The 25945-nt window shown below is 44.1% G+C and overlaps 1 protein-coding gene across 1 annotated transcript in view; it reads left to right on the top strand.

Moving 5' to 3' along the window:
* The window catches only part of LOC128715199 (formin-binding protein 1-like), a 59724-nt gene that overhangs the window by 33285 nt on the left and 494 nt on the right, over positions 1-25945 (top strand). Inside the window, exons 2-9 of the mRNA XM_053810081.1 lie at positions 10001-10116; positions 20013-20066; positions 20320-20755; positions 20854-21032; positions 21120-21309; positions 24582-24611; positions 24988-25334; positions 25454-25597. Of these exons, the coding sequence (XP_053666056.1) occupies positions 10001-10116; positions 20013-20066; positions 20320-20755; positions 20854-21032; positions 21120-21309; positions 24582-24611; positions 24988-25334; positions 25454-25597 (1496 nt within the window). The remainder of the gene's footprint in view (positions 1-10000; positions 10117-20012; positions 20067-20319; positions 20756-20853; positions 21033-21119; positions 21310-24581; positions 24612-24987; positions 25335-25453; positions 25598-25945) is intronic.

Here is a 25945-nt window from a genome sequence, read left to right as displayed (position 1 = left end):
CGGACCGACGGTCCGACAACTGCGGGCTGCGTACATAGGATCACGGTGCATTTCACCCTCACGGTGACTATCGACAATTCCCGTCGAATCACCGGCAGCAGTCCATGGGACAGGATACCATTTGCGAATGAAATTCTGTCTCCTACGCACGGTAAAGGCTCGTTTCTAGCAAGGGTTTTAACTGTCCTGCCTTTTTCCTACGTTTGCTTTTTCCACACAGTCTCGTGTGCCAATGCACCGTTTCGTCGTACCTCATAAATGATGCAGCTTTATTGGCGCAGTGCCCTCAGGGCTACTGTCAAAAGTGAATCGAGAGAGAGAGAGAGAGAGAGTAAAACATGTTCAAAAAAGTTGTGGTACACAGTGCAACACCCTCGGCTATGTTACACAACATCAGACATATCAGGCCAACCCGGCAAGTTTGCCTTAGCAATGGATGTGTTGGTTGTAAAAAAAAAAGTTTCTAATTTATTCAGTTGTAACAAAAACTAACATGAAGTTTTATGTAGTACTGTTTAGAAAGCGACAATAGTGCGTTGCTATTCATTAAACTGCTTAAAGAACTAAATGTGTCAACACTTCAATCTCCAATATTCGACCTTCATCTGTGAAGCGCCGCGGTTCGTGCTCAAGATGGCGCCCTCACGCAGTTGATGATGATCGGTGCCAACAGTGCCAGCTTGCGCTGGTACCGCTTGCTTACACAATCACGCCGCGTAGCTGTTAACTGGGAACTGTAATTGAAAACAGTCGAACCTTGCGTACATCCATATACACGCGGCCGCAGTAACACTTTAGTCAGGGGCTGCCTAAGCTGCATCGACCCAATTTTTGTCTTCTTCGTAACATAAAATCATTAATTAAAACCAAACCGAAAGTAAGTCACCAATACAACACCCTGTCCAAGAGTTAGGCGAGCGGGGAGAAGGAGAGCAACTGCTGCTGCTATTGGTGCTGCATACCGTCGCTGCAACGTGCGTATCGTGGTGTCCGTATGATGTAATAAGCTTAAATCTCCCACGCTCTTCATATCATCCCCTCCACGGCAGCAAACATTGTGCATCCAACTGACCAACATGAAATTCCCATCCGTGTGGTCGCACACAATTTGTACGCATTGGGTGGGTGAGTGTATGTGCTAATCCCTTCGGTAAATTGATAAAGATGGCATTACAACACGCTTCAGCCCGTTTGAGCACCGAAAACACGAGCAGGAAGTGCAGGACACCCCGGCACGGCACCCCAAAATCTCATTTTAAAATGTCTCCCCAGTTTTAACAAACAATTTTCCCTGCACACGACCATGACGGGGGGGGGGGGGGGGGGGGGGGGGTCCGGTGTGGCATTTGTTTATGGTGGCCGCCGGATGATCGGACGAGATCATGTCGCGTGCCGGACGTTAAATTGCCGGCCGTGTTTTGGGTGGGAGGGGTACGGTTTTAGGTTGATTCGATTATGTTTCAAAGGTTGTGGGACGATGCAGAGATGAACTGTGCAATGGTCTATGAGGCAAGGTGCAATAAATGTGTTAATTCTTGTACGGCTGCTATCTGAGGGTGTGCTCTCACCCCGCTTGTGTGACATGTTAATTTTTACGATTCCATTAAGATGTAATGTCGTCCGAGGGTTAGTAATCACCAGTTTTTTTTTTGGTAATTTCCTGTCGTGTGATTATCTGCTCTAACTTTCATTGTGAAAATGATGATTGAAAGCCATATTGAAATCCTATAGAGCGAAGTGACAGATTTGAGGTTACTGCTTGCATTGGTGAAATTGACGTTGTCAACGAACGGGCAACCGATCTCGGTCCAACGATTGTGCGCCAGTGCTGCGCAATTCGCAAGGCTCTTGCGTAAAATGGCTGCCAGTTAACCCGCGCTGGGTGTGCGCTAGACGAAAGCTACTTTGTTTTGCATAAGCCTTCACGTGGGCTCAGGTTGAAAAGAATTTTGACACGAGCCCGAACCGGCTGACGCTGATACGGATCGTCGAACGGTACGTCGCGGCTACAGTTAGCGACGATATGGATGAAACAGCCTGCAAACGATTACTCAAAACTAATGCAACCCTCCACCGGTGGACTGCACAGTAAACGCTGGAACGTTGTTGCAACTGTTACGTCGAACCGCTTCGGGACAGTGACCAACAGAAACAACCACGGCAGGGGCAGACCATTCAACTAGCGACGAACGGCTTGTGCGAGATAAGTTGTTTTTCGAACTCTCCACTCATCTCTTCCCAAGCGTACGCGGTTAATTCATCCGAATTCTATGGAGCGTTTTATGGTACCTCGGTGGTCGATTGACAGTGGCGATCTTTACACGAGTCGATCGTGCTGTTTAGGTGAAGGTCAAGTAAAGTTTATTTTAATGTAGTGTACAGCACCGCGTGTCCCACTAGAATGGATATTTACAGGTGGAAGGAGTAACCTTGTCACGGTTTCTAAGTAGGACTACCTTATGCAGTGATTCGCACACTCACACTTTACCTTAAAAAAACGACGACGAAGGATATCAGGTGAGGATAGACGGTGAACCCCTAGATATTGTGAATAGATGAAGATGATGTTTCCAGTTTTTTTTAATTCTTATAGCCTACGCCTAAAGCATGAAATAATTCAAAATAATTAAGATTTAATTCTTCACGGCGACCTTCAACTCTCGATTTAAATCGTGATTCTTGTGGGAGTTCACTCGTTGCTTATTTGAAATTATTAAAATCTTGAAGAATAAGTATAAGAGTTAACTCTTCATTCTAACTCTTTAGCTCAGATTTAATTCCTGAAAAAGAATTAAATTTCCCAAGTCTAAATCCGTTACTCATTATTATGAACGTTTTGTTGCATGGCATTCCAACGGGTTCTTAACTTGGAGAGCATCAGCTCCCACAAGTTATGTAAATGATTGTTTTTTTTTGGTTCGTTTCGGAATAACACCTCCACTATATCTCCATGTGGCAACTCCTATGTCTTTGTTTCAGCGATATGCGGAACGTGTTTTCCCAAAAACATTTGCCGTATGACACATTCTTGGGCGCTGCTCTCCCTTTGCCGAGTGCCCCGACACCACTGCCAGCTTTACCAAACACAGTCGATTGAATCTTTCGATTCACGATGAACACATGCAAATAACCCGGGTAGGGGAGTTATGGTGGTGGTCTCTGTCGAATCCATCACCACAATGGCGTCATTTTGCAATCAGAGGCGACAGGTTTGCGGCAGAACCGCACGCACCTAACATTGACATTGGAATTTTCAATTAGGTAGCCACCAAGACAAGCGACAAGACGTGGTGTGTACACGAGTGCCTAGCCGTATCTCTCCTTCCGTAGTGCGTACGTCGTTCCCCGTGCGGCAGTTATGTGCCAAGGTTTCGTTTACAATCCCACGGAATGGCTTTATTTACACGAGCCGTTTTGTTGGTGTTTTATTCAAAATTGGGCAGTTTAGCGAACTCTTTTTGTTTTTAATGGTCAGTTTACTTTGACTGTCGACTGCGGTACAGACGGTAGCAGTCGTTTGTTTCATTCATTTTTGCACCTCTTAGGCGCCACACCACTTGAGTTTGGAGTAGCGCAATGAGTGTCTGACTCATTACGGTGCGCTTTGAAAGATATTTTTCATTATAGATTTTTGTATACACCGGCCTAGTGATTGATCGTTATGATTTTGTTGCGAAGGAAATAAGGTCAAATGCTTTTTAGTAAATTGAGATAAGTGTTTATAAATTGTAGTTCTAGTGTCGAATTCGTACTTACGCTACTTTAACTATTGATTAGTACGTCACTTTGTGCATAGTTTTTTTCTCTCTCTTTTGAACAACACTCTCAAAATCACCCTCACACAAATCTCATCAATCAAATATGTTTAACTGGGTGAAGGAACCTTTTTCTCTTGCGTTTCGTTTGGTACGACGAGCGGTGCGGTGTGGCCATCATCGTTGTAATAAAACAAATTTCTAAGCGTTAGATCCCGCATAGGCGTTCCGATCCCGTTACTGACAGCTGCAGAGGCAACCTACGCGAGATGAATGTCTACAGGCGTACGTATTTGAGTCTCCCGTTCGACAAGTAACGCGATTTCGATTGACCATCACCATCCATCACATGGTTCAGCACAATTGAGCCGGCCCTTCGGCACTGACCAGCGGACCCAGCGGTAGGGTTGGCCAGAAGTGGAAAGATCGAGCATAATAACAACCGGGGCCAACACAGCCATAAGAGAACCTCAATGGCGCTCAATCTATCTAATCGATAGAGGAGTTTCCGATTTTTCCCCTCCCCATATCCATCGCATTTTTATTGCTAATCAATCTCTTTCACCAATCTCTTCCTGTGTTTGGGGTTTTTATTCTCAACCCGTACGAATGCGTTTGAGCAGTTACCAACCCCATAGTACCATTTCTAACGCCACTAATTTTGTTAGAAGAATGATCCTCCCATATGTACCTTTGCTTGCAGTGATCTTTCAACACGTACACGTCTGAGAGATGCCTGCATTCGCTACGTTTGCTTCTGCGGAGAAAGCGTTAAACCGCAAAATGAGAATAGGAAGTTGAAGCAACACAGTGTCATCCTGTCCTAGCGTTTCGTCGTTAAACGCGATGCATCGTCATTGAAATAACTTTCGTTGACATGTTTCTACTCTGTGGGCAAGATACCGGGGAAGCACCTTCATTATCTGTGAATGATGCCACAGTTTAGTTGCATTAGTTTTATGATAAGTACGTGGGAACAGTATATTGGGTATCTGTGGGGTATTTCCATGTTGAAGGAGTTATTTTAGCTATAGTCAGCAATGTCTTTCTTTGAGCGTCAAAAGAACTCAATTGCCAACACTTGTTGACATGCGCGATAGGGCGAAATATTGAGTCAGATATTCGTCAGCTGTTTGGAAATTCCATTACGTAAGTTACACAACTGGATTACGGGGCACATCACTTGCGCTCATGGGAAGCAACGTTCAGTGTTACTCGCGTACATGCGTGAGTGGCATGTACAAGTGCTTTTGGACGATAAATGGTTGTTTAAGTTCACATCGTGACAAAATGGTTTTACGGATAGAAGAAAGAATTACATCAACTAGCATTGTAGCGTGTGGCAGTGTGTAAGTTCCGTTGCTTAAACTTATGCAATCGCTCGATAAGTGCGTTTTTAACCATCACCACCCTTACTGCACGCATCCCCGAAGTAAACTGGACCGACACGATAGAACTGTACATGACACGGAACAATTTAAGCTATCGGGCATTTTTCCTCCCAGCTTCAAACAAACCAGATCTTGGAAAACGATGAACCTGCCGAAACCTATACCACAGCCTGGTGTAGTTGGTGAGAATGGAACTAGTTCCACGGCACAGGAAGCTCGGGGGCATATCAATCTTCCGGCTGGCTGTGAGGCTGTGGTTGAAGAAACTAGTTTTTCGGGTTTTATTTCGTCCCAAGTCGTAAGTCGGTTCTGCCTAGGTATTCCGTGCACTTGCCGCATGTATACCACCCCTGCTATGGGTGCATCTCTGCTTACACTGACCATCGTCTAGAATCGTGCCCATCTTCACCGGGGCGGAGGGTGTGCAAGGTGGATTTATTGGTACGAGTCCCTCGGAAGTCGACAGATTCCGACAGGGAACCTGATATTCAGCGTTTCTATAGCGAAGAAAACTGCAACGGTATGCGAAGGTACAGCATTGCATCCCTGGACAGAGCTGAACAGCTTGGTGTGTGCTACCAACGAACGGGATATTAAACTTTGGACACATATTTTTAACCTAATGGGCTATATGTTGTCAAGCTGTTGGCATTGGGCATGTACCTTCCCAACACTGGAAAGAAGGTTATCCGGCTTGTATTCTACTAATACGCACCAGAAGATTACTGTGGTTTAAGATATCCAAGATCCGGATGTTCTAGAGGTTCTTGTAGCTTGTCGTTCACCTGATGATGTTGGTTGTCTACCGAGTGGGTAAGATTAATCTACGGTTGAATGCTTCCGACAAACCAGTCAGGGTCGTCAGCTCTGTTCCGATCGAACAAGTGCAGAACCCCGTCAAGTGTTGAATTGAACGATAATACTTGGCCTGATCGTTCACTCCCTTTTGCAGACAGTGCCTTGGTTGTTTCAAGATATATCATATTCAAAAGCTTGTCTGGCTTCAGTACAGGCAATTGCACATTAGAATGAACTGAAGCCAGTGAGCAGTGAGTGCTTTCCACATTAGCCAGTTTTATTAGTGTGATTATTGTAATGCATTACCAATAATTGTACAGCAGGCGGAAGATTCAAGAGGGCATCAAGTTTTTCGAACTCTCCGTGCCATGAGTGATGTTTTCTACTTCCCTAGCAAGCTCTTGAAGTTGAAGCACCAAACAAACTTGACGTTGTTTTTACGCAATAATCAGTTCTCACGCATGCATTAAACACCGTGTTGAGGAAACCATTACGCGGCAACATTCCTGCCCAAATATTTGAATCCATTCTTCTGGACAGAGGGTACACTCGGGTCGAGTGAAAGTGAGTCGCAAGGAAACTTTCCTTAACCTATCGTTTCTACTAGTTGTCATTCATGCTCGCACGCATTCCACGGATGCGTATAACCGCAACTAAACCGCCGGTCCGCTGTCGGTGATGCTGAGGTTGACCATCTCATGTCCGCAGTGTTTCGAGCGCCACGATTGTTTTTTTTGTTTGTTATGGAAAGGTGGATGCTGTATCTCTTTTTCCTCCCCATCATGTCCGTTGGTGTTTCTACCGTACTGCCCTCTACACCCTGCTCGAGAGTGCGTTTTGTTTAACAAATTTAAATATCGTATCACTCGGGCACAACCCCCCCGAAAAGCTGCTCTGTGACAACTTCCACGAGTCTCTCTATCTTTCTTTCTCGTTCGTTGCGCTCTACACCTGTCCACAGCTCAAAAAAAAGGAGAAAGATTTTCGGGAAGCGACCTCGTCAGCGTGTGACTGTCGGCCTTCACGCAGGTCAACGTTAGGGCCCCGACGAGGAATGGCAGCAGGTGAAATTTATGCTTCATCGTCATGCTGCACGGAAGTTACGGTGACTGGTATCCTAGGTGTTTCTGTGTGTGCCGTCACTTGGAAAGCCTATCCAGAAGCCTCTTTTGGAAGAGCGCGCTTGGAGTTGACATAGCTGCGATAAAAATGGTAATCGTAGGAAGATGGTCTCTCACGCTGTTCAACGCGATGGTTAATTAGATAAGATCGTCACCCGTTTCCTTTTGCACCTTCGTCAACAGCATCCTCTGGGAGATCCGTAGAAGGTGAAGGAAAGATAGTATAAAATATGGTGATATTTATATCAAATTTCAAAACAATTTCCCCGCGTTTTATTTCTCAGCCCCATTCTGTTATTGGTTTTGTTTGCCAAGTGATGTGATCTTACTTGGTTGTAAAATTAAGAAATGAAGTTTAAAATATATCGTGCTCGAAACATCATTAATGATAAATATCACGATGACAAGCGTTATCGGTGTTGACAGTGTTTAATTGATGGAGGTATGTTAATCAAAACTATTCCACAAGGGTGCAAATTGTATTTCACGATGTGAAAGGATATTTGCACGCAATATTTATTTATTATGAAACGAAAAAGATATGAGATTCAACATTGCTTTATATTACAGGGTTTTTGAGCTGACAGGACAAAGCAAACGCCACATCAACACAATCGTAGCACATGACATTTTAACGGCCTTACTAGACACCACAACCGCAGCAGGCATACTTCACTGCAAGCACATAATATCACAATGGCAGCACACCTTACCACAAAACTCATTCAACGGTTCAATCCGACCAGTATAAACGCGCTGTGGGAAGAATTTTGACAACCAAACGATGTTTGTTTTGAACCGAAGAAATATTTACTGCGCTTATCGAATTAAAAATGTTATATTTAATGAAAAATACAGTAAATGTTACTAACATTCATCGTCTGGTTGTGAAAATCCATCCTAAGACACGTTTATACTCATCGGATCGTACTTCACTTCTACCGTCGTACTGGTGTTGTGATATCATGTGCTTGCATTGTACTATGCCTGCAGCGGTTGTGGTTTATTCTAAAGTCGTTGAAATGTCATGTGCTGCGCTTGTGGTAATAGGCGTTCGCGTTGTTCTGTCATCTAAGAAACCCTGTATAATGAACTTTGGAAGGCTGTACATCAGTTTTCTCGTTGTAAGAACCGTTCCGTGTGACGCGGATGTTTAGAGAACTTTTTCAAGTTCCAGATGTTTTCTTGTGCACTTTGTGTGCTGACCGGCGAGTGGCCCTAGGTGCACCGAAAACCTGCTTCGAATTGTGTGTGTGTGGCCTCTAGTGTGGGCCTCTAGCGGACCAGCTGAAAATCCGAAGAACCCGTAAAAGCGGTCAGTGAAAAGAATTAATAAACGATCGCTCCCTTTTCATCATCTACGGACGGTCGTATATTGTGCCGGCCTGGAAAGCATATGTTGATTAACCCGGCAATGCCCTGGACGTTGAAGACATCGACGTAAAACGAAATCAAATATAATGCGAGCTAATTACGAACCAGATTTTTTTGTTTAGGTGTGTTCATTTGTGTTGCTTTCCATGCCTTCTACATATATGGCTTGGTTTGATGTACGAACAAATTTATTTTTGAAAAATGCATCCCTTAGAATAAGTTATTAAGGGGAAATTTAACTTCCAAAAATCATATTTTTTCCATAAGAAATTGTGTATGCTTTTTTAGAAACAATCTTTAAAAACGTATTATACAAGTTGATGTCACGCGGGTTCTCATGTGTTTGTTATCATAATATGAACGGTTTTATTTTTGACATTGTGTTTAATGTAACCCTTGTTATCATTCAACGTTAGTTTGCTTGTTTATTTAGCACTTTGCGTATTTTATTTGATAAACATTTTTTTCTTTAACATACCACCATATGACTTGATGAGTAATTAACAAAATCGCTACAGTGTGCAATATATGTGTGTAACTTGTTGTCTCACCGCTCACTTATTTGCTTTAAACAGTTAGAATTGTGTATTGTGTACGTCATTTAACATGTTTAACATGAATACATTGATTAATGAAATCTAACGGTCTACACTCTTGTGTTTCCTGTTTTTTTTTTTTGGGGGTTTTATAGAATTAGTTCAAGGTTATTCTTCAACGTAAGCATTAAAGGCACCTTCTTGGAAGGGTTAATCATTTTTCGCCCGAAACGCAAACCAAAGTTTAGTTTAGGGTACATGTTTTTTGCTTTCGGTTTTCAGTTAATAATAACATTTCTCCATGATCTTCTTAGCGTGCTTATCTTTGTTAACCTTGACAGTTCTCCATTCCTGTGTATTTCAATCCCTTGGGTCATTTTTTCCGACAGCTTCAACACCGTTGAGTCTGCCAAGAGTATTTGATAAATCGTTTTCAAGACTGTTTGACCTCAGCTCGATGAGTTTCTCACGGACAAACAAAAGGGAATCAGTGCAAAAGTTTTGTCCGTGTTATCTGAATCTTCACTCCAAACACCCGTACATCAAACACATCAAGCGCCACTCGAGTCCGGTGCGGGTGAATGGAAATTCTCTCGAGTTTGCAAATATCATCCAGAAAACGTTGATTTTTTTTTCTCTCCAAAGAATACGATCGTCTAATGGCACGTTTCGCTTTAGAGCCACATCATGCCGATCGCAAGAATGACGTCAGTTTCAAGTGTGTTTCAGCGCTTCGCAATGGCCGACATAGGCCGTCCTTTCGGCAAGGCTGGCCGTCCCCAAAAAAACCACACCTAGTTTTGGCTGAAACGCAAAATAAATGTTATTTATATGTTTTTTTTTTTTTGCAAAGCGAGGCGTACACTAAACGATGCAGATAATACTGTCGGGAATCTTGCAATATATAACGCACATGGCCTTTGCAATATTTGTTCGCGTTGATAAATGCATTACATATATTTTTATTTTAGTCTTATGATCATATTCTAATAATTGTTCTTTGATTTTATGTCTCACCTTTGCAGGATCAGTTTGACAACCTTGCCACACACACGCAGAAGGGAATTGACTTCTTCGAACGATTCGGAAACTTCATTCGTGATCGCAGTGCCATCGAAGTTGAATATGCGCTTAAGCTGAGGTAAGGTTTCATAAATTGTGCATTATTGTACTAAAGTTATTTTCTAATAATTTTTAAGACGGATTGAAGAGTCAAAAAAAGTTGTCCATTTTGATATCTTAAATATTTGGATGACTAGAATTATAATTCCCTGTAGCTGAAAATATAATCAGAGCTGTGTATCTTGGGCTTGATCCAGTCGAGATAAGAATAATTTATGTCGGCTGTTTACTGTTGACTAACGCATTACCGACATCGCTATTTGTCATTCGCGTTGTTTTTTGTTCGTAATTCACAAATTAAAGAGTATTTTCGCATGGAAAATCAAGAAATTTAACTGAAAGTGATGAATCAACATGCGTTTGAATTGCGCTTCAATTTGAGACATGGAAAACTAAAACAAGTTCTATGTTCAGCTAACTCAACTATGTTGCGTGCTAAAAACATGAAATTAAATTTCAACCTTTCAGAAGCTGATGATGATTCATGGCAAACAGATGTCGCGTGAAAACATAGTACGGAGGTTCTGTATTAACGGCCAGCAAACAGGAAAACACGGCGGCTGAACATTACGTACAAGAGCGCACTGAACATTATTGCTCACTCACAGTCCCTTCCCGCCTAACCTTCACTTGGCTTGGTGGTGCTATTAGTTGACAGTTCTTTCACCCCCCCGATCGATGAAGGGTTTGTTGTGATGATGTGCGGGTCCCACTGTGGAGCCCACTTCCTTTTTCCAATACGATCGCCGTAGAGCGAATTGAGTGTAAACAATTCTCGCATTACACGCCAATAAATGGCTATGGAAACATGTGCATAAACAGAGCATTCGCTGTTTGCAACTTCCACAGCAGCCGAATCTGGGTTGCAAAAAAAAAGAACCTATGTGCGAGTGGCACGGAAATGGCAATGTGCAAGAAAAAACATCCTTGAAGTTGCTTTTACTGCTACTCTCTACCTTCATTCATGCGAGGCAATTCTGTAGTCAAGCCAAGAAAATTTGCGTTCACCGCGTAACGTAGGCTGGTGATTTTATTTTATTTCTCCATATTTATTGTCACTTCGTACGATCCGGGTTGCTCCCCGTCTGGTGAATGGATCGGGACACGCGCCAACCTTTGAACCGCTTGTTTTCCGTGCATCCCGATCCCCGCTGTATTGTGCGGTGCTATTTCTGCCTGAACCACCGCCCGGCTATACTTCCGTGTGGAGTGATTATGGTTCCCACCTCATGTCCCCTTCCGTTGGGGCACCGAGAACAACGCCGACCAACGCGCTCCGCTGGGGATCCGCACTTCGGCATCGCAGCGACGGGGAACTAAAAATAAACATTGACACACGTACACGCGTATGAAGCGCGCGAGAATCGAACAAACGAAGCGTGAGCTCCTCCTGGTCGTCTTCTGGTCTCGCGTTCTTTACGCGGTGCGTCTCTGTTACGGGCGTTCTAGGGGTTTCGAAGGTTCTTGGGTGTATAAAAAGGGGTACCTCAACCTCAACGGCCGTTCGCTCGCACTCTGTTTGTGTTCTGTTTCATTATCCATCCCTTAGGATTCACGTCGTCTTTGACTTTGCTTTGTGCTCGCGGGACCAGTTGTGCGGTTCTACCATCCGCGAACTCGCAGGCAACCCTGGTTCAAGCACGATCGTCTTTGCACGCACACACACACACGGATAAACCCCCGTTTGCGATCGTTGCACCAGATGTGTTGGCAATGCTCCAAGGGTCAGAAGCGGTTGTAACGGCGGAGCATCACGAATGCACGGGAAGCTGCCGACAGATGATGGCCTCGGCGAAAAAAATAAAAAAACTGTGTGCTAAGAACTTTTCACCACCCAGAAGCATGGTTTTCAATGCTCTCCAGGTCACGCATATGCATAGGTCATGGTTTTTTGGACGGATTTTCTTCGTTCCTTCGGGGGTCTTTTTTTTACTTTGTTGCGAGCGTTATGTTTTGAAGAATTCTTGATGCATCAGTATGCGACTTCGGTACATGAATAGTCATAGTTTGTTAATTCACCAACAAAATAAGGAGCAAAAGTATGCCCCGAAAAAACAGCAATCTCTCTCGTGCGATTCAATTTTAATTTCCAAACAGCTACCGGTGGGTCACACGGTTGGTCGGCGATCGTGGAGTTTGTACGGCACCGTTCTAGATTTTGGCCGCTTGGCTCACCAAGCGTGAGTAAGCTATTAATTTTCTTCCCGCATGTCAACAAAGTCGTGGTCTGTCTATTAGCGTAAAATGGTGTTCAAAATGTGGAGCAATATAAATCAGCACGAACTCCCAAATCTTATCCCCCTTCCCCGAGCAATTTTGTTGTATTGATCGGCACCGAACGCTGTGAGCTGTTAGGAGCGTTATGTGGTTGAATTTTAAATGTCTCAATTTCGTTTTGGTCACAGGCACGTTGCAGACTGTCGCCATCGAAATGTGGAAACGGAAGTAGCGCTATACCCCACCACGTGAAGGGCACATACATGGATGTCTTTTTGTCGAAATCTTAATATAGCTCGCAGTGTACGCGCTCTGGAATGATCTCATCGCCGGAGATTGAATTCGTTGCAGTTATTGGTGTGCCCTCCAACGACATCACTACTTTCCGGAGCTCCCATGGTGGACGGCGGCGTAGAAATGTCTTGCGTTCTTCGGTGTTGTTGCTAATTTCTTGTCACACCTCAACGTTTTTACCCTGCGTTGCGGCGATATCGGATATATTTTGCTGAGCCCAACGCGGCGGGAATGGTACCATACAGGCAGAGACACCTTCTCCAACAAATCGGTAGTTGCGCGAGTTACCGAATCGGGAAACCGGTCCAGCAAGTCCAGCCCGAGAGCGGCTTTTTTTTACGGTCGAGCTCTCCGCCTTGGAACCCGGGCGAGATCGTGCCGTTTTCCGTTTTGGCACGGCCGTTGACGTAACGTTCGGCATTTGCGGGCAGACCTTCGGGCTTAACCAGCCCCCAACTTCCAGCGCTTCCCGGGTTTTCTTTCTGCCCATCCATCCACATCCACATATCTGCGGCCTACGCGCCGTGCCGCGGGTATTCGTCCAAGCAACGCAGAAAGATAAAATGTCCGACGCAGACCAACACAAACGCACGTCGTTTCTTCCCTGGTGGCAGCTAAGAGGAGGAAGACCAGTCGGCAAAGATGTACGCCAAGGTAACTGCTCAAGTTCGCTGAACCGGTTGCGAAAGTTGCGCCCAAAAATGCCGAACCGTGAGCAGCATTGATCTTCTTCCTGCGCAAAACACCCCTGCGCGCGTACACGGTACGGGGTTGGACCGTTTCATTTGTCAGGAGTGCAAAAGAAATCTTAACGTATCTGGGGACGACGACGACGGGGAAGACCTCGTCGAGGAGGCTTTGTTGCCGAGAATCAGCTCATCATCGATGGGCCATTTTGTTTGCATGTAGAAATGAAAGTTATTTTTAGGGTTGTTAATTGTTGAAGGTTCGATTGGTGCAATAGAAGTGTGAAAAATTGTTCAATTTTCCATCAAGAAATCGTCTCTAGTTTTCGACTGTTGCAGCATCTTCGATTCAGATCGGTGCCGTTTTAAACGCACAGCGTTTGACCTCGTGCTTTCGACACTTCTCAATAATACTTTGCCCGCAACCATCAAACCATTTGACCGTGATCTTTCGTTCAGCCAGTCCAATATTCTTGATGGATGATGGTTTCATGGTTGGCCATAGAATCCGCGTCCTTCTGTAAAACAGTTCCACCTCACACACAGCTCACAAATTGCAACCTGCACCGATGGGTTGGATGATGTTGGCGTGGGTTGGCTCTGTGAAATCTGCATAATGCAACCGTGCATTGTTGTGGGTAATTTCGTACCATTTACCTCCGTACGGCTGCTGCACACCACCACCAATCATTATACGAAACGATCTCGTTTTGCGTTAAAAAGACGTTTGTTTCTAAACAAGTGAACAAGAACACTTTGTGAGGGTTAAAAGCAAGGTGGTATTTTTCAAAGCAAGAGAACAAAACAAGACGATCGAATATATTTCGGCGTACATTAATACTCGTCTAAGGTGACGGATATTGCGGTTTCTTACTACGTCTTCATCGACTTGATGCGCCCTTAGTCTCCTCTCTTTTCATTCGATTTCTATTCCCCCGCCTTCATGTGGGATACAGTGTAGACGGTGTCCGTGACCAACCTGGCACGGATGTGTGTCGCTAGATTTCAGATCTAATTTTATCTCACTAATCCCATTTCGATAGGAATAAAATGTGGCGAGGGAAGTATTGAAAGGCAACGCTCTAGACAACGCGTTGTGTACGTTGTAACGTTCTAGTGATGTGCACAATGATTCAGAATTAATTAATGATTTAAATCTTTGTATGGAGTCCAAGAAGAGCATTCATAATTTTTTGGCAATTTAACATTAAGATTAATTCTTTCAAAACAATTAAAAATTTAACTCTTCGCGGCGACCTTCAACTCACGATTTAAATCATTAGTTAACTTTTACGTCAGTTAACTCGAAATTTAACTCTTCATAGCGACGATTCACTCATGATTTAAATCGTAAGTTAACTCGGGATTTAATTCTCACGGCGACTTTCAACTCATGATTTAAATCATAAGTTAACTCTTACATAAGTTTACTCGGGATTTAACTCTTCATGGCGACCTTCCACTCATGATTTAAATCGTGAGTTAATTCTTGTGAGATTCAATTCTTTACGGAGACCTTCAACTCACTATTTAAATCATGAGTTAACTCGGGATTTAACTCTTCAGGGCGACTTTTAACTCATGATTTAAATCGTGAGTTAACTCGGGATTTGATTCTCACGGCGACTTTCAACTCACGATTTAAATCATAAGTTAACTCTTACATAAGTTTATTCGGGATTTAACTCTTCATGGCGACCTTTCACTCATGATTCAAATCGTGTGTTAATTCTTGTGAGATTTAATTCTTCACGGAGACCTTCAACTCATTATTTAAATCATGAGTTAACTCTAACGTGAGTTAATTCGGGATTTAATTCTTCATGGCGACTTTTAACTCATGATTTAAATCGTGAGCCAACTCGGGATCACGGGATCTCACGGAGACCTTCAACTCATTATTTAAATCATGAGTTAACTCTTACATAAGTTTACTCGGGATTTAACTCTTCATGGCGACTTTTAACTCATGATTAAAATCGTGAGTTGATTCTTGTGAGATTCAATTCTTTACGGAGACCTTCAACTCACTATTTAAATCATGAGTTAACTCGGTTAACTTCGACAAGAAATGTGTAAAGAGTAAAGTTCTTCCTAAAAAAGCGAATTTTGCCTCCAAAACAAACTTACCCACTGTTTTTTTTTTTTACAAAGAAAATAATCGTCCAAGAAGCTGCTCATGAATTCATTCAATTTCAGCATGAATTCATTCATACTGAATATCTGAGATGTTTATTTTAGCACGAAACGAAGCACGTGTAATTGAATGTTTATAGAATATGGCAGCAAGGAAATTAGCCACCCATTCCCAATGTAAACAAACGGTCACCAAACATTGACCAGTGTGGCAGACATTGTTTTGTGCGTAACATTTTGAATCATCGCTCGAATTTCGAGTATTTCGGAAGCATTTTTCCTTTCCGTGATTGAATCACTTACCGTCTCGGCGACTCATGGCGAACGTGAACCGGAGAAAACGAAATGTTTACATGATGGGTGCCCCGTGATTCATACATTTGTTTTGTGCAATTTTCTCCGTTGCACGAATGATGATCGCGTCAGCTGAAAAGAAGCACACGACAGTGGACGATATGGGGACGCGGGGGTGCGAATTCAATCACGAACTGGGAACGTGATGATTTTGCATGATGTGGTGCGGTCGGTCTGCAACGTCGCATTCTTAACCACTGAATAATAGTCCAGCAAATGTTGCACGCATCGTTGGCAATGAATTCATTTATGACACTTCCATTTATCCGCCACTAATTGATACGCACCACGGTTCGACGATCGCTATCTGGTTCGATCTGTCATATCAAATTCCAATCACACCGGTGTGTCGATTTCCACAATTTTCTCCATTGTGCACATCATATTGGCCCAACCTGGGCGCGAAAGACTATGCAAATTTTGCAAGGGATTATAATTTCGGAATGTTTACGTCCGAGCGAAACGAAAGCCAGTCGGTCGGCAACAGCCGGCGGATCACATTTGGTTTGAATAGATACATTTGTTATGCATAATCCAACGGTTTTTTTTTTTGTTGCTGTTGTCAATGCATAGCAGTAGTTCGATAAAGCGTTTAAAATTTTCAAAATTGATCAAACCTCGGTCGTATTATTTTGCCGAAACTATCGCTCGTAAAATGGTACTATAATTTGATTCCACTTCACTTCGGGGTGGGAATCGGCCGATCGTTTGTGTGAACCTGGGTAGATTATAAATCATGACGAAAAGAAAGGAATAGTTGGGAGATTATTTATACGCTTCCTTTCCGTGCCTTATCGTTCACCGTCCGTTAGTTCTCGGGCACGATCGGTAAAGGGGTGGTTTGATCTGATGCCGGACTGTCATAACTTAACATAATGACATTGGGATGCATAAGGTATTTAAAATGCATTACGGAACCCCGGTGGTCGATGTTGCCGTTGTGAGTTTTCTCTTTTTCGTTGGTAAACAAGATCCCCACCCCACCACCCCCCCCCCCCCCCCCCCCTTCCCTAACGGAAAGCAAAGGTTCGTTCGGTGTGGTCTTCTTTTTTTTTGCGAGTCACAAATAATATCTTCGCTGCCGAACGTTGCGTTTTGTTTGTTTACGGAGTGGATTGTTGGACGGTTGGACGGGATATGATGCTTTCGGTACCGAACTACCTGCCCTCAGATTTCCTTTGTTCTGCCACAACTAGCACACCGTTACGACCGTTTATCTTTATCGAGACACCGAAACACGCCATCCACAAATAGAGCCCCGGATAAGCGTGCTGGCCAGGTTTGCTGCTAATGTGCGGCTTTGCGTGTGTACGGACTTCCACCCCCCTTACACTGTGAATGTGGGTTATGCTGCCGCGGTGCAAAGGAATTTGAAGAAACGGTTCCATTCCGCGTCCGTTAGCGTCTGCGACTCCGCCACGCTCCGTATCGATCCGCCTGCGTGAATGCTCTCGTTACTTACAGATCTTCAATCCACCCGCTTAATGAGCGGTGGTGGTGCAGTTCATCCCCATCGATTGATTCCGTCGGATGGAAGGATGGAGAAGACATAACAAAAAAAAAACTTTCACCAATATCGCGAAAGACTTTTTGCGCGTAGGAAAGCCATCCGTGAAACAGGTGATCGTACGAACCAACTGATCGGCCGTGATGAAGGATTGAATCTTTAGATAGTGGTCGCACGAGAGTAAAACTGTATTTTCTGGTTTTAATCTTAACCGTGCAATGTCTCTCCCGTTCGCCTGTTTGTTAGCATCTGCGTTGCGAAGCGGCACAACGCCCTTATGCGGTGCACGATATCAAGCAATAGCAGTGGTGTTGGTTGTATCAGCCTGCAGGGGTGTTGCATGCAATGCACTGCTGCCACACCCACAGATAGCGTCCAACAGACCAGCCCATTCATTCACTTTCGCTCGGGCGACGCGCCTGCTGGTAGCGTACCATATCAGTGGCGTATCCGTTCGGAGAGTACTACAGTGAAAGCAATCGATCGCTGGAGACACTAACCCTTCTTGAGGCTATAACAGCCTCGCCCGCAATCAGTGTTCGGACGTGCGGGGAACCGGCACAATGTACTGCAGATTGTGGACACTGGTTAAACGCAACAACCCCACAACATGCGTTCGTACGTATGTATGGGCACTACATAGAAGATGAAGTCTTTGCCGCTCCTCGTGTTTTGTCACCCGGTGCGGCTCACCCTCCGTTAGCGTATGGGTGATGATCGCTGTCACAGCATCCGCTTCATTGGACCGTTCGATTTGGGCTTCGATGTACGGCGAGACAACTCGAAAACCGGCGCTGATCGTCCGCCCTTGCCATCCGCTTCCCCCTACGCACGGTGGTAGAAAGTGATCTGTTTTAACCACAACTATATGTAACAGCATTATCACTAACAATCCCACTGTTGGACCATGTGCGCACAGCGACAAGCGAAGCTTAAGTTTTCTCCCGCATTTATGTACACGCAGTTTGTAAGCAAAGTTTAGACATCGGGGCTGTCCACACCACTGCACGTACGCTGCTCGCTGGTTAATGAGAAAGTGAAGCATTTAGCGGATATGTTGCATCGTTTCCTATACAATGCAAACAATTTACCATAATCATCGTACTTCAACCGATTTTCCGAGGGTGGCTGGCTGCCACCGCAGTTCGGTGCAGGTGGTGAACAGCGATCGTTCGCAAAGCGGAGGGCAGTATAGAGGCGGGCTAGAAATTAAGCATTGAACGGTAGAGTAACTAAATAGCGTACCGGTTAATAAGGTCAGTGCTGAAACTACACAACCACCTGCGCTGTTTGCATGCAGAGGATATGCTCTGATATGCGTGGAAGAATGGCAGTAACGTGATATATTTCACTTGGGTGTCTAATGGAAAATTAGATTAGTCGAATCATCATGCAATGCGTGTGGATAATAACGGACCAATAGCATGAAGGTAGTTTCTACGAAATTTAATTATGCTTAAATGTTGGTACTTGTGCGCAGCAAAGCAAAAATGATAAAAGCTATCATTCATCTGTTTACAATCGGTATGCGAAAATGTGTTCACAATTAATTTAAATATTGCATGATAGCAATCTTACCTTATCTTACGGTCTGTTAAATTTTATCTGTGTCCACTTTGCGTATGGAAAAAGACAAAAAAACGAAAGGTAACGCATACAATCAACAGCAGGAAGCATTAATTAACAGAAGAATTTCTAGCAGATAAGCATCGATAAAATTCCTTGCCATCAATTTCACGCCGAATCCGTCGGGAAGTGTAAATGACTTGGGCAACTTGCTAAGTATCCTGACCTTATAACTTCATAATGTCAAAAATAGTTCATGCGATCGGTTAACCTTTTATGTTGCAAGGAGCATAGAAAAATCGTGTGCCCTCGGACGACTGCATATGGCCGAGATGGGCACAATGGGCCGTTTGTATACCACCCGTGCATCATGAAACGTGAACTCAACCGATGCTGCTGGGAAAGGTATGGAAACGATGGTGTCATCCATACCTTCCTTCTTCGATCATCTGTCAGCCGATCGTACCGTTGCGGTTGCATTGCGTTCCGTTCTGCTGCACGTGCAATATGCCGCAGGTCCGCAGTGTGTTGGTGTAAAGAAGCACCCCACCTCCAGCACGAAACAGCCGTGGCTACTGCACCTGCCCCGGTGTTTTGAGGTTAAATTATGGCTTCTTCAACACTAAACATTGCAACTAACAGCCAGATAATGGTAACTTACAACTGCCGCCTCAATCTGTTGAACACCCGAACCCTACGAAATGCCAATCATCGGCAAAACAAGTAACGTTACCACAGTTCCAGTGGTACTGGCCAGTAATTGGCGGACATTTTAGTGCCTTTGGCGCTTAAAATGGATTGCGAAAGGTCTATCGGCGGGGCCATCCGTCTGTGATGCTACTTTGGCAGCCATCTAAGGGCACTTGCTCTCAAATCCGAAAACGGATTGTAATCACCCAGGCAACAGGCGGTGTTGTGTGTTAGCGTGAGCGGGCGACACCAGGCCTTCTTAGCAGGCCGGTTGGCATAGGTACCAATCAGTGATTATTGATGCCTGACGCTTGATACACTACGCTGGCACCGGAACCGTCCGAATGAATCAATGGCGCGAAACGTTGGAAACGAACCCGTCTGCATGGGAAATGAGTGACTTTTAAGAACATGTTCTCGCTGGCCGTATTGCTAACCTAATTTCTGTCTCTCTGCCCATTTCAGACGGCTTGTGAAGAACTATCAACCCAAAAAGAGCAAAGAGGACGAAGAAAATGAGTAAGTAAATGAACCGGAAACGGTGACGAAATAACGCAATGCCGATCAACAAGCGTGGCACACTGCTCCGTATCAGCTGCATCGTGTAACGGGTCCACTGAGACTGATTACAATAATTTGTGTAGTCCGCCAAGAACGACAGGCTTGACGCGTATAAGCACAACATCGCAACGTGCCTATGCTTGATTATAGAGATTACACGATCTGGAGCATTGTGTTCCGTAAGACTAATGCCCTCTGTTTTTCGTTGTAGATTTTCCTCCCTGATTGCATTCAAAAATGTCCTCAAAGAGGTGGCCGATCTGGCCGGCCAGCGTGAAGTGGTCGCCGAAAACCTACAGAACCAGGTGCTGCAGGGCATTATGCTGCTGGCGAAAATTCTACGCGAGGAGCGCAAAAAGGCACTGAACCAGGGCGCGGGTCTGACCCAGTCGCTCCACACACAGATCGGCACGCTGGATCGGGCGAAACGCAGCTACGAGAAGGCGTTCCGTGAGGCGGAAAAGGCGATTGAAAGCTACCACAAGGCGGACGCCGATTTCCACCTCAGCCGTGCCGATGTCGAAAAGCAGCGGGTGAACATGAACATACGCAACAGCCAGTCGGAGGACGCGAAGAGCGAATACGCAAACCAGCTGCAGATTACGAACAAGCAGCAGCAGCAGCACTATCAAATAGCACTTCCGGAGGTAATGGGAACGGGGCATTATTCTTCGCGCGGGTGGACGTTTGCTTATATGCGGATGCGTTTGTAATTGAATATCCCATTCGTACCGTTTTGGCACAGGTGTTCAATAAGCTGCAGGAGCTGGACGAAAAGCGAACGCGTGGTATGAAGGAATTCATCAAACGTGCGGCAGATGTCGAGTACGAAGTTTCGCCCATCATTGCCCGCTGTCTGGAAGGCATGGTGAAGGCAGCCGATTCGATCAACGAGAAGGACGATTCGATGATTGTTATAGAAAAGTATGCGCCCGGTGCTAATTGTGGTACCACCTAGCTGCAATTGTCTAATGGAAAATATGTTTCATTCCACCGACTGAAAATCCGTAGATATCAGTCCGGTTTTCAGCCGCCGGGAGATATACCGTTCGAGGATCTATCCAAGCCCGATCCGGACGCTGCTAACAACTCACAAACACACAACTCCAGCACCGGACTTAACCATATGACGGGGAAGGGCACAACGAAGGATAAGCTTAAGAAACGCGTTGGCATTTTCGGTATCTTCACCGGCAATAAGGTAGGCAAATGAGGGCGAAGTACGGTACGCCACTTTAAGCGACTGTTTAGAGATTAAAGCCAAGATCTACATTGGATTGTTAAGTTTAAAATATTTCCCTCATTACTTCCTCAGATCTTAATCCCGTCATTGTTATAGTTATTTCGGGTTTCTATTTGTTGCTCTATACTTCATTTTGTTTACTTTAGATAGTAAAACTTGTTTTACTAATCTCCATTTTCTTTACATTTCCTATATCGTCCTGGAACATTCGTCATAAAATACCATTTTGCTTACCATGATATAATCGATGCTGTATTTTCCTGATTATTTGTTGAATGTTGCGTTGGCACACCATCCAATGACATCGCCCAACGATCAACACACAAACCCCCGCAAACAATACAATTTTCGACCCCGCGTTGTCGACAATGTGTGGTTTTTTGTTGCCGTATTAATGGAAAACAATCCATCCCCCCACTGCAACCGATATGATAATCGACTGGCGATATCGTTTCTTCCTGAACGATGGAGTGAGTATTAGTGTGCCACACACTTGGGGCCTCTGTGTCCGTTCACGGGCCGGAACATACTCCTTGAACACAGCAAGCAACAAACAACAGCACGTGTGCGCCTGCGGCTATTATCACCAAACGCTTTTCTACTGCAACTAGAGTCGACCGTTTAACAGCTATCGTTCTTGTGCTTAAGTGTGTCTTGTTATTTCTTACTACCTTACATGGCGCGTTGGTAGCTAAAATCGGGTTTAAAAAAAAATCAAGACAATTATATGGAGGCTTTTTTGGTTGTCGGCATGTGTTTATCTGGATTTCTCGCACCACTCGAGGTTGGGTGTGTTTTCGTTTTTTATACCACACAAACTATCTTTGTCACCGATCTTGAAACGTAAAATCGCAGTATATTTAAAGCTACTGTTTCATCCTTCTCTTAACAAAGAACACACCACGCAACCATTACTAACAACGCATCCCAACACTGCACCAAGTGTGACAATTGTACGAAGTTGTGGGTGGTTGCTTTCTTGTATCCGGTCCAATTGGCACTTGGCGAAATTACCTTCCCTAGCGGATATTTGAATGAAGAAACGCGTGCACTACGCGGTTGCATGTGGTGTAATTGCTAAAAAGTGTAGGAGACCCTTGCACGCTGACGCTGATCTCAGCTGCTGATCGTATACGATCATCCCATATAGCTCATCACATGTGAATAATGGTACAGGCGGTCCCCGAGATACGCTATAACCCGGGAAAAATCCGCGTAAGTCGAATCCGGTAGTAAAATCGTTCTATACTTCAAAGTTACATTCCTTCTCTGCACATAATTTATTCAGCCAACCAGGCGACTTTTTCTCGGTGTCTCGATGACTGCTTGTACTTATAGTTTTGACGACGGTTTGAGACACCATGATGTCCACCACCTGTCTGTTTTTATGTGCTCCTTGAAACTTAACGACACACATGAAGATATAACTTCCAGGATTGTCGTACGAAAGTGCTCAATGTTGTTGGTTTCGGATAGCAACGAATGAAATAAGTAAGATTTATCATTCATGCCTGATGCGTTTTATGTGCGGCTTGTTTGTAAACTTTGTATGAAAGTTTAGAAAATTCCTAATCAAATGGCAATATGTTATTCTCCTTTCTTCGTATGAGATGATTTTGTAAAAAAATGTACAGTTCAAATCAATACATCTTTTCAACCCTGCATCGCAACAAAACAAATACATTTAACCTCGTTTGTATACAAGGATATTTGTATGAATGCGACCGCGACGAATTACAATGAGTGTTACGAAATGAACTCACATTAGCGAGACTTCACAAGTCCTTGAGTGACAGACATGACGCAGGGCATTCCCAGCTTTGATGACGAGACGCAAAACTTATCGGAGGCATCACCCTTATTATCCTCCGTGCAACCGGCGATGTCTCGGTGCCCCACTGCTCGGTCTTGCCGACGCGGTTTGGTTTTTTTTCTTCCGATCGATAAACAGTCCGTGCGGGGCTGGTCGGCTCGACTCCGCGTGGTGCAGTCAAACAAGGACCATGTCAACGCCGTTTCCTCGCCGCCAACAATTTGCAACGTGACCTGCCATGTAAAGTGTTTAATGTCGGTCGACACGCAAAAGCTATATCGTTTCATTCTGCTTCGTATTGTTGCGCCTTCCTCTGTAGCCGGGTTTTGACGTGCCGCACGACAAGGTTAGCTTTAGCTTAGCCGCCCCTGTATGATCCCTGCGATTCGAAGCAGGGATTGCATGTGTGGAGCTGGATAGCTGTGGATCGTGTGATGTAATCCATACGCTCGCACAACTCACTCACCGGCACACTTGTTGCGGGGACCAGGATTCATGTCGTATAGAATCAGTTTTATTACATGCAATGACTCATTCTTGCGTAGACGGGAAGGATTAATACGGGGTTTTTATTAGCCTAATTAATTTTCCTTTGTTTCTCAGTTTCGTAGTGCTACTAGTTAAATGTGAGGTCTTTAATTTAATTTATGGCGATTTTTCATAGACGACGAAGGTGTACAATAAACACAATAAAAGAGCGCTTATTAGCAATGTCTGCTCAATATGTTTGTGCATTGGTTTAGGCCATCTCGTAGTAACTAATAACCTCACGCTGGTTCACGTCTAATGCACAATGTATTAAGAAGCCCTTTAGACTTCAAACCATTTTCCCACAATCTTTCGTCGATTATCAGAATCATTATAGAATAATTGAATAATATTTTGCTATAATTTAATATATGATAAGTAAAGTTTTCACCATCATTCGTAAATTTAAAAGCCGTAACTTAAATTAAACATTTGAATATTCTTTCCACACTTTTCTGTTTTCGATCCACTTTGTGTTTAAAATAGATCAAGAGCTTTACATGTCACAGTTAAGTTTTCTCCCCCTTATGTGTGTAGTAAAAATAGTGTATTTCTTTTTATTCCATGCTGCCTTCCTACTGAAAACGCTACTCACCAACCACAAAACATGACACTTATTCAACCCAAACATTAAATTTTATTAACGAAATTGTTTATCATTTTTGGACGATTCATCAAAATTTTCCTAATTCGGACCCATCTCCAATACTACCCGTGCGTTTGGTGTTGGTTGCTCCTATCATGTCGCTGTTCGATGTTTGTATATGATGCTTTGGATGTGTTTGGTTGCGCTTATGGCACCTGTCGCGGTTCTAACTCAATCGGCAAACCCCACTAACAACACACAACACTCTTCATCACACCAACTCCGTTTGTAATACTCACCCAGAAGATTCTCGAAGCCTGCATAAATGTGAAGGTAATAATCATCCGCCGATGTCGGAAGAAACCGTGTGTGTGTGTGAAAGTTGGTATTGGTTAGATTGAAAGAAACACGTGTAAATTGTATGCATTGTATTTACAAAGAAGATGCTAGATGTTGTTTGTAAAACCGTATATTGTTCTGTACTTTAATTTGTATGTGTGAGTGTGTGTCTTTTATCTTTTGTTTGTGTATTTTTGTGTTTTTTTCTTGTGTGAAGTCTTAGTAAAGCAATTATTTTTCTTTCCGCTGCATGAGCTAAACTCGTATCAAAAGCACCAACTACCACTATCGAAGAAACTGCTAGAAGTGGAAGTACCGGATAAGGTTGTCACTTGTATAACTAACTACCATTGTCTGCATATTTTTTTAGAACAACCTTACTACGGACGGCCTGAAGGAAGATTTCAGCGACCTGCCACCGACGCAACGGCGGAAAAAGCTCACGGCAAAGGTGCAGGAGCTGCAGCAGAAGGTAGCCCAGGAGCAGGCGGCCAGCGATGGGTTGATGAAGATGAAGGGAGTGTACGAAGCGAACTCAATGCTCGGCGACCCGCGCACGGTAGAAGAGCAGCTGAATGAATCGGTCAACCGGTTGGACAGTCTACGGAAGGACCTGCTACGCTACCAAAAGCTGCTGGAGCAGGCTAACAACCAAACGTTCATACAGCACAGTCCTCAATCGAACCGTGTGACACAGAACGGACAACGGTCGTCCAGGTGAAGAGCACACGTCTCGATTTACGAGGACGCTTAATGATTCATTAATGTACGTTGTGGGTGCGAATGCGTATAATAATGTTTTCGTTTTGTTCTCCTTCTGTCTTCCATCGCAATAGACATTCCAACGGTAGCAGCAATCACGAGAACAGTCACGAAGATAATGGCGAAGACCATCCAGACGATGCCGGTAGCCTTAGCAGGTCAGCTTCCGAAAGTAGTGTACAGCAAGCGCAAAATGGGCTTAACATTAACAACAACGGGTACAACTGAACAATTGTTTCTTGAATCCCTTCTCCCTAGCGCCTCTATGTGTAGTTACTTTTGTAGTTCCTCCAACATTTCCTCGCCAGTGTCATAGTCAACTTAACATTAATTAGTCCTCGGCGAATCCTTGTACAAAGCAAACTTTACCATCTTAATACAGCTCAATGTTCAAAGCACAAAAGCCTTTGCAAATCCCCAAAAATGTTATACAAAGTGTGTTAACAAATCAAAACCCAATATCAATTTTATGTACATAGTATAGCCTGCAAAAAAAAAAAAACCATCCCTCTTTCCACGTTTTTTGCATGTTCCATAATAGTTCTAAATTGATTAACCTTAGTATT

This window comes from Anopheles marshallii, chromosome 3, assembly GCF_943734725.1.
Source record: "Anopheles marshallii chromosome 3, idAnoMarsDA_429_01, whole genome shotgun sequence".
NCBI lineage: Eukaryota > Metazoa > Arthropoda > Insecta > Diptera > Culicidae > Anopheles > Anopheles marshallii.
The sequence above is the reverse complement of the archived record's forward strand: the minus strand, read 5'-3'. Positions and strand labels throughout refer to the sequence as shown.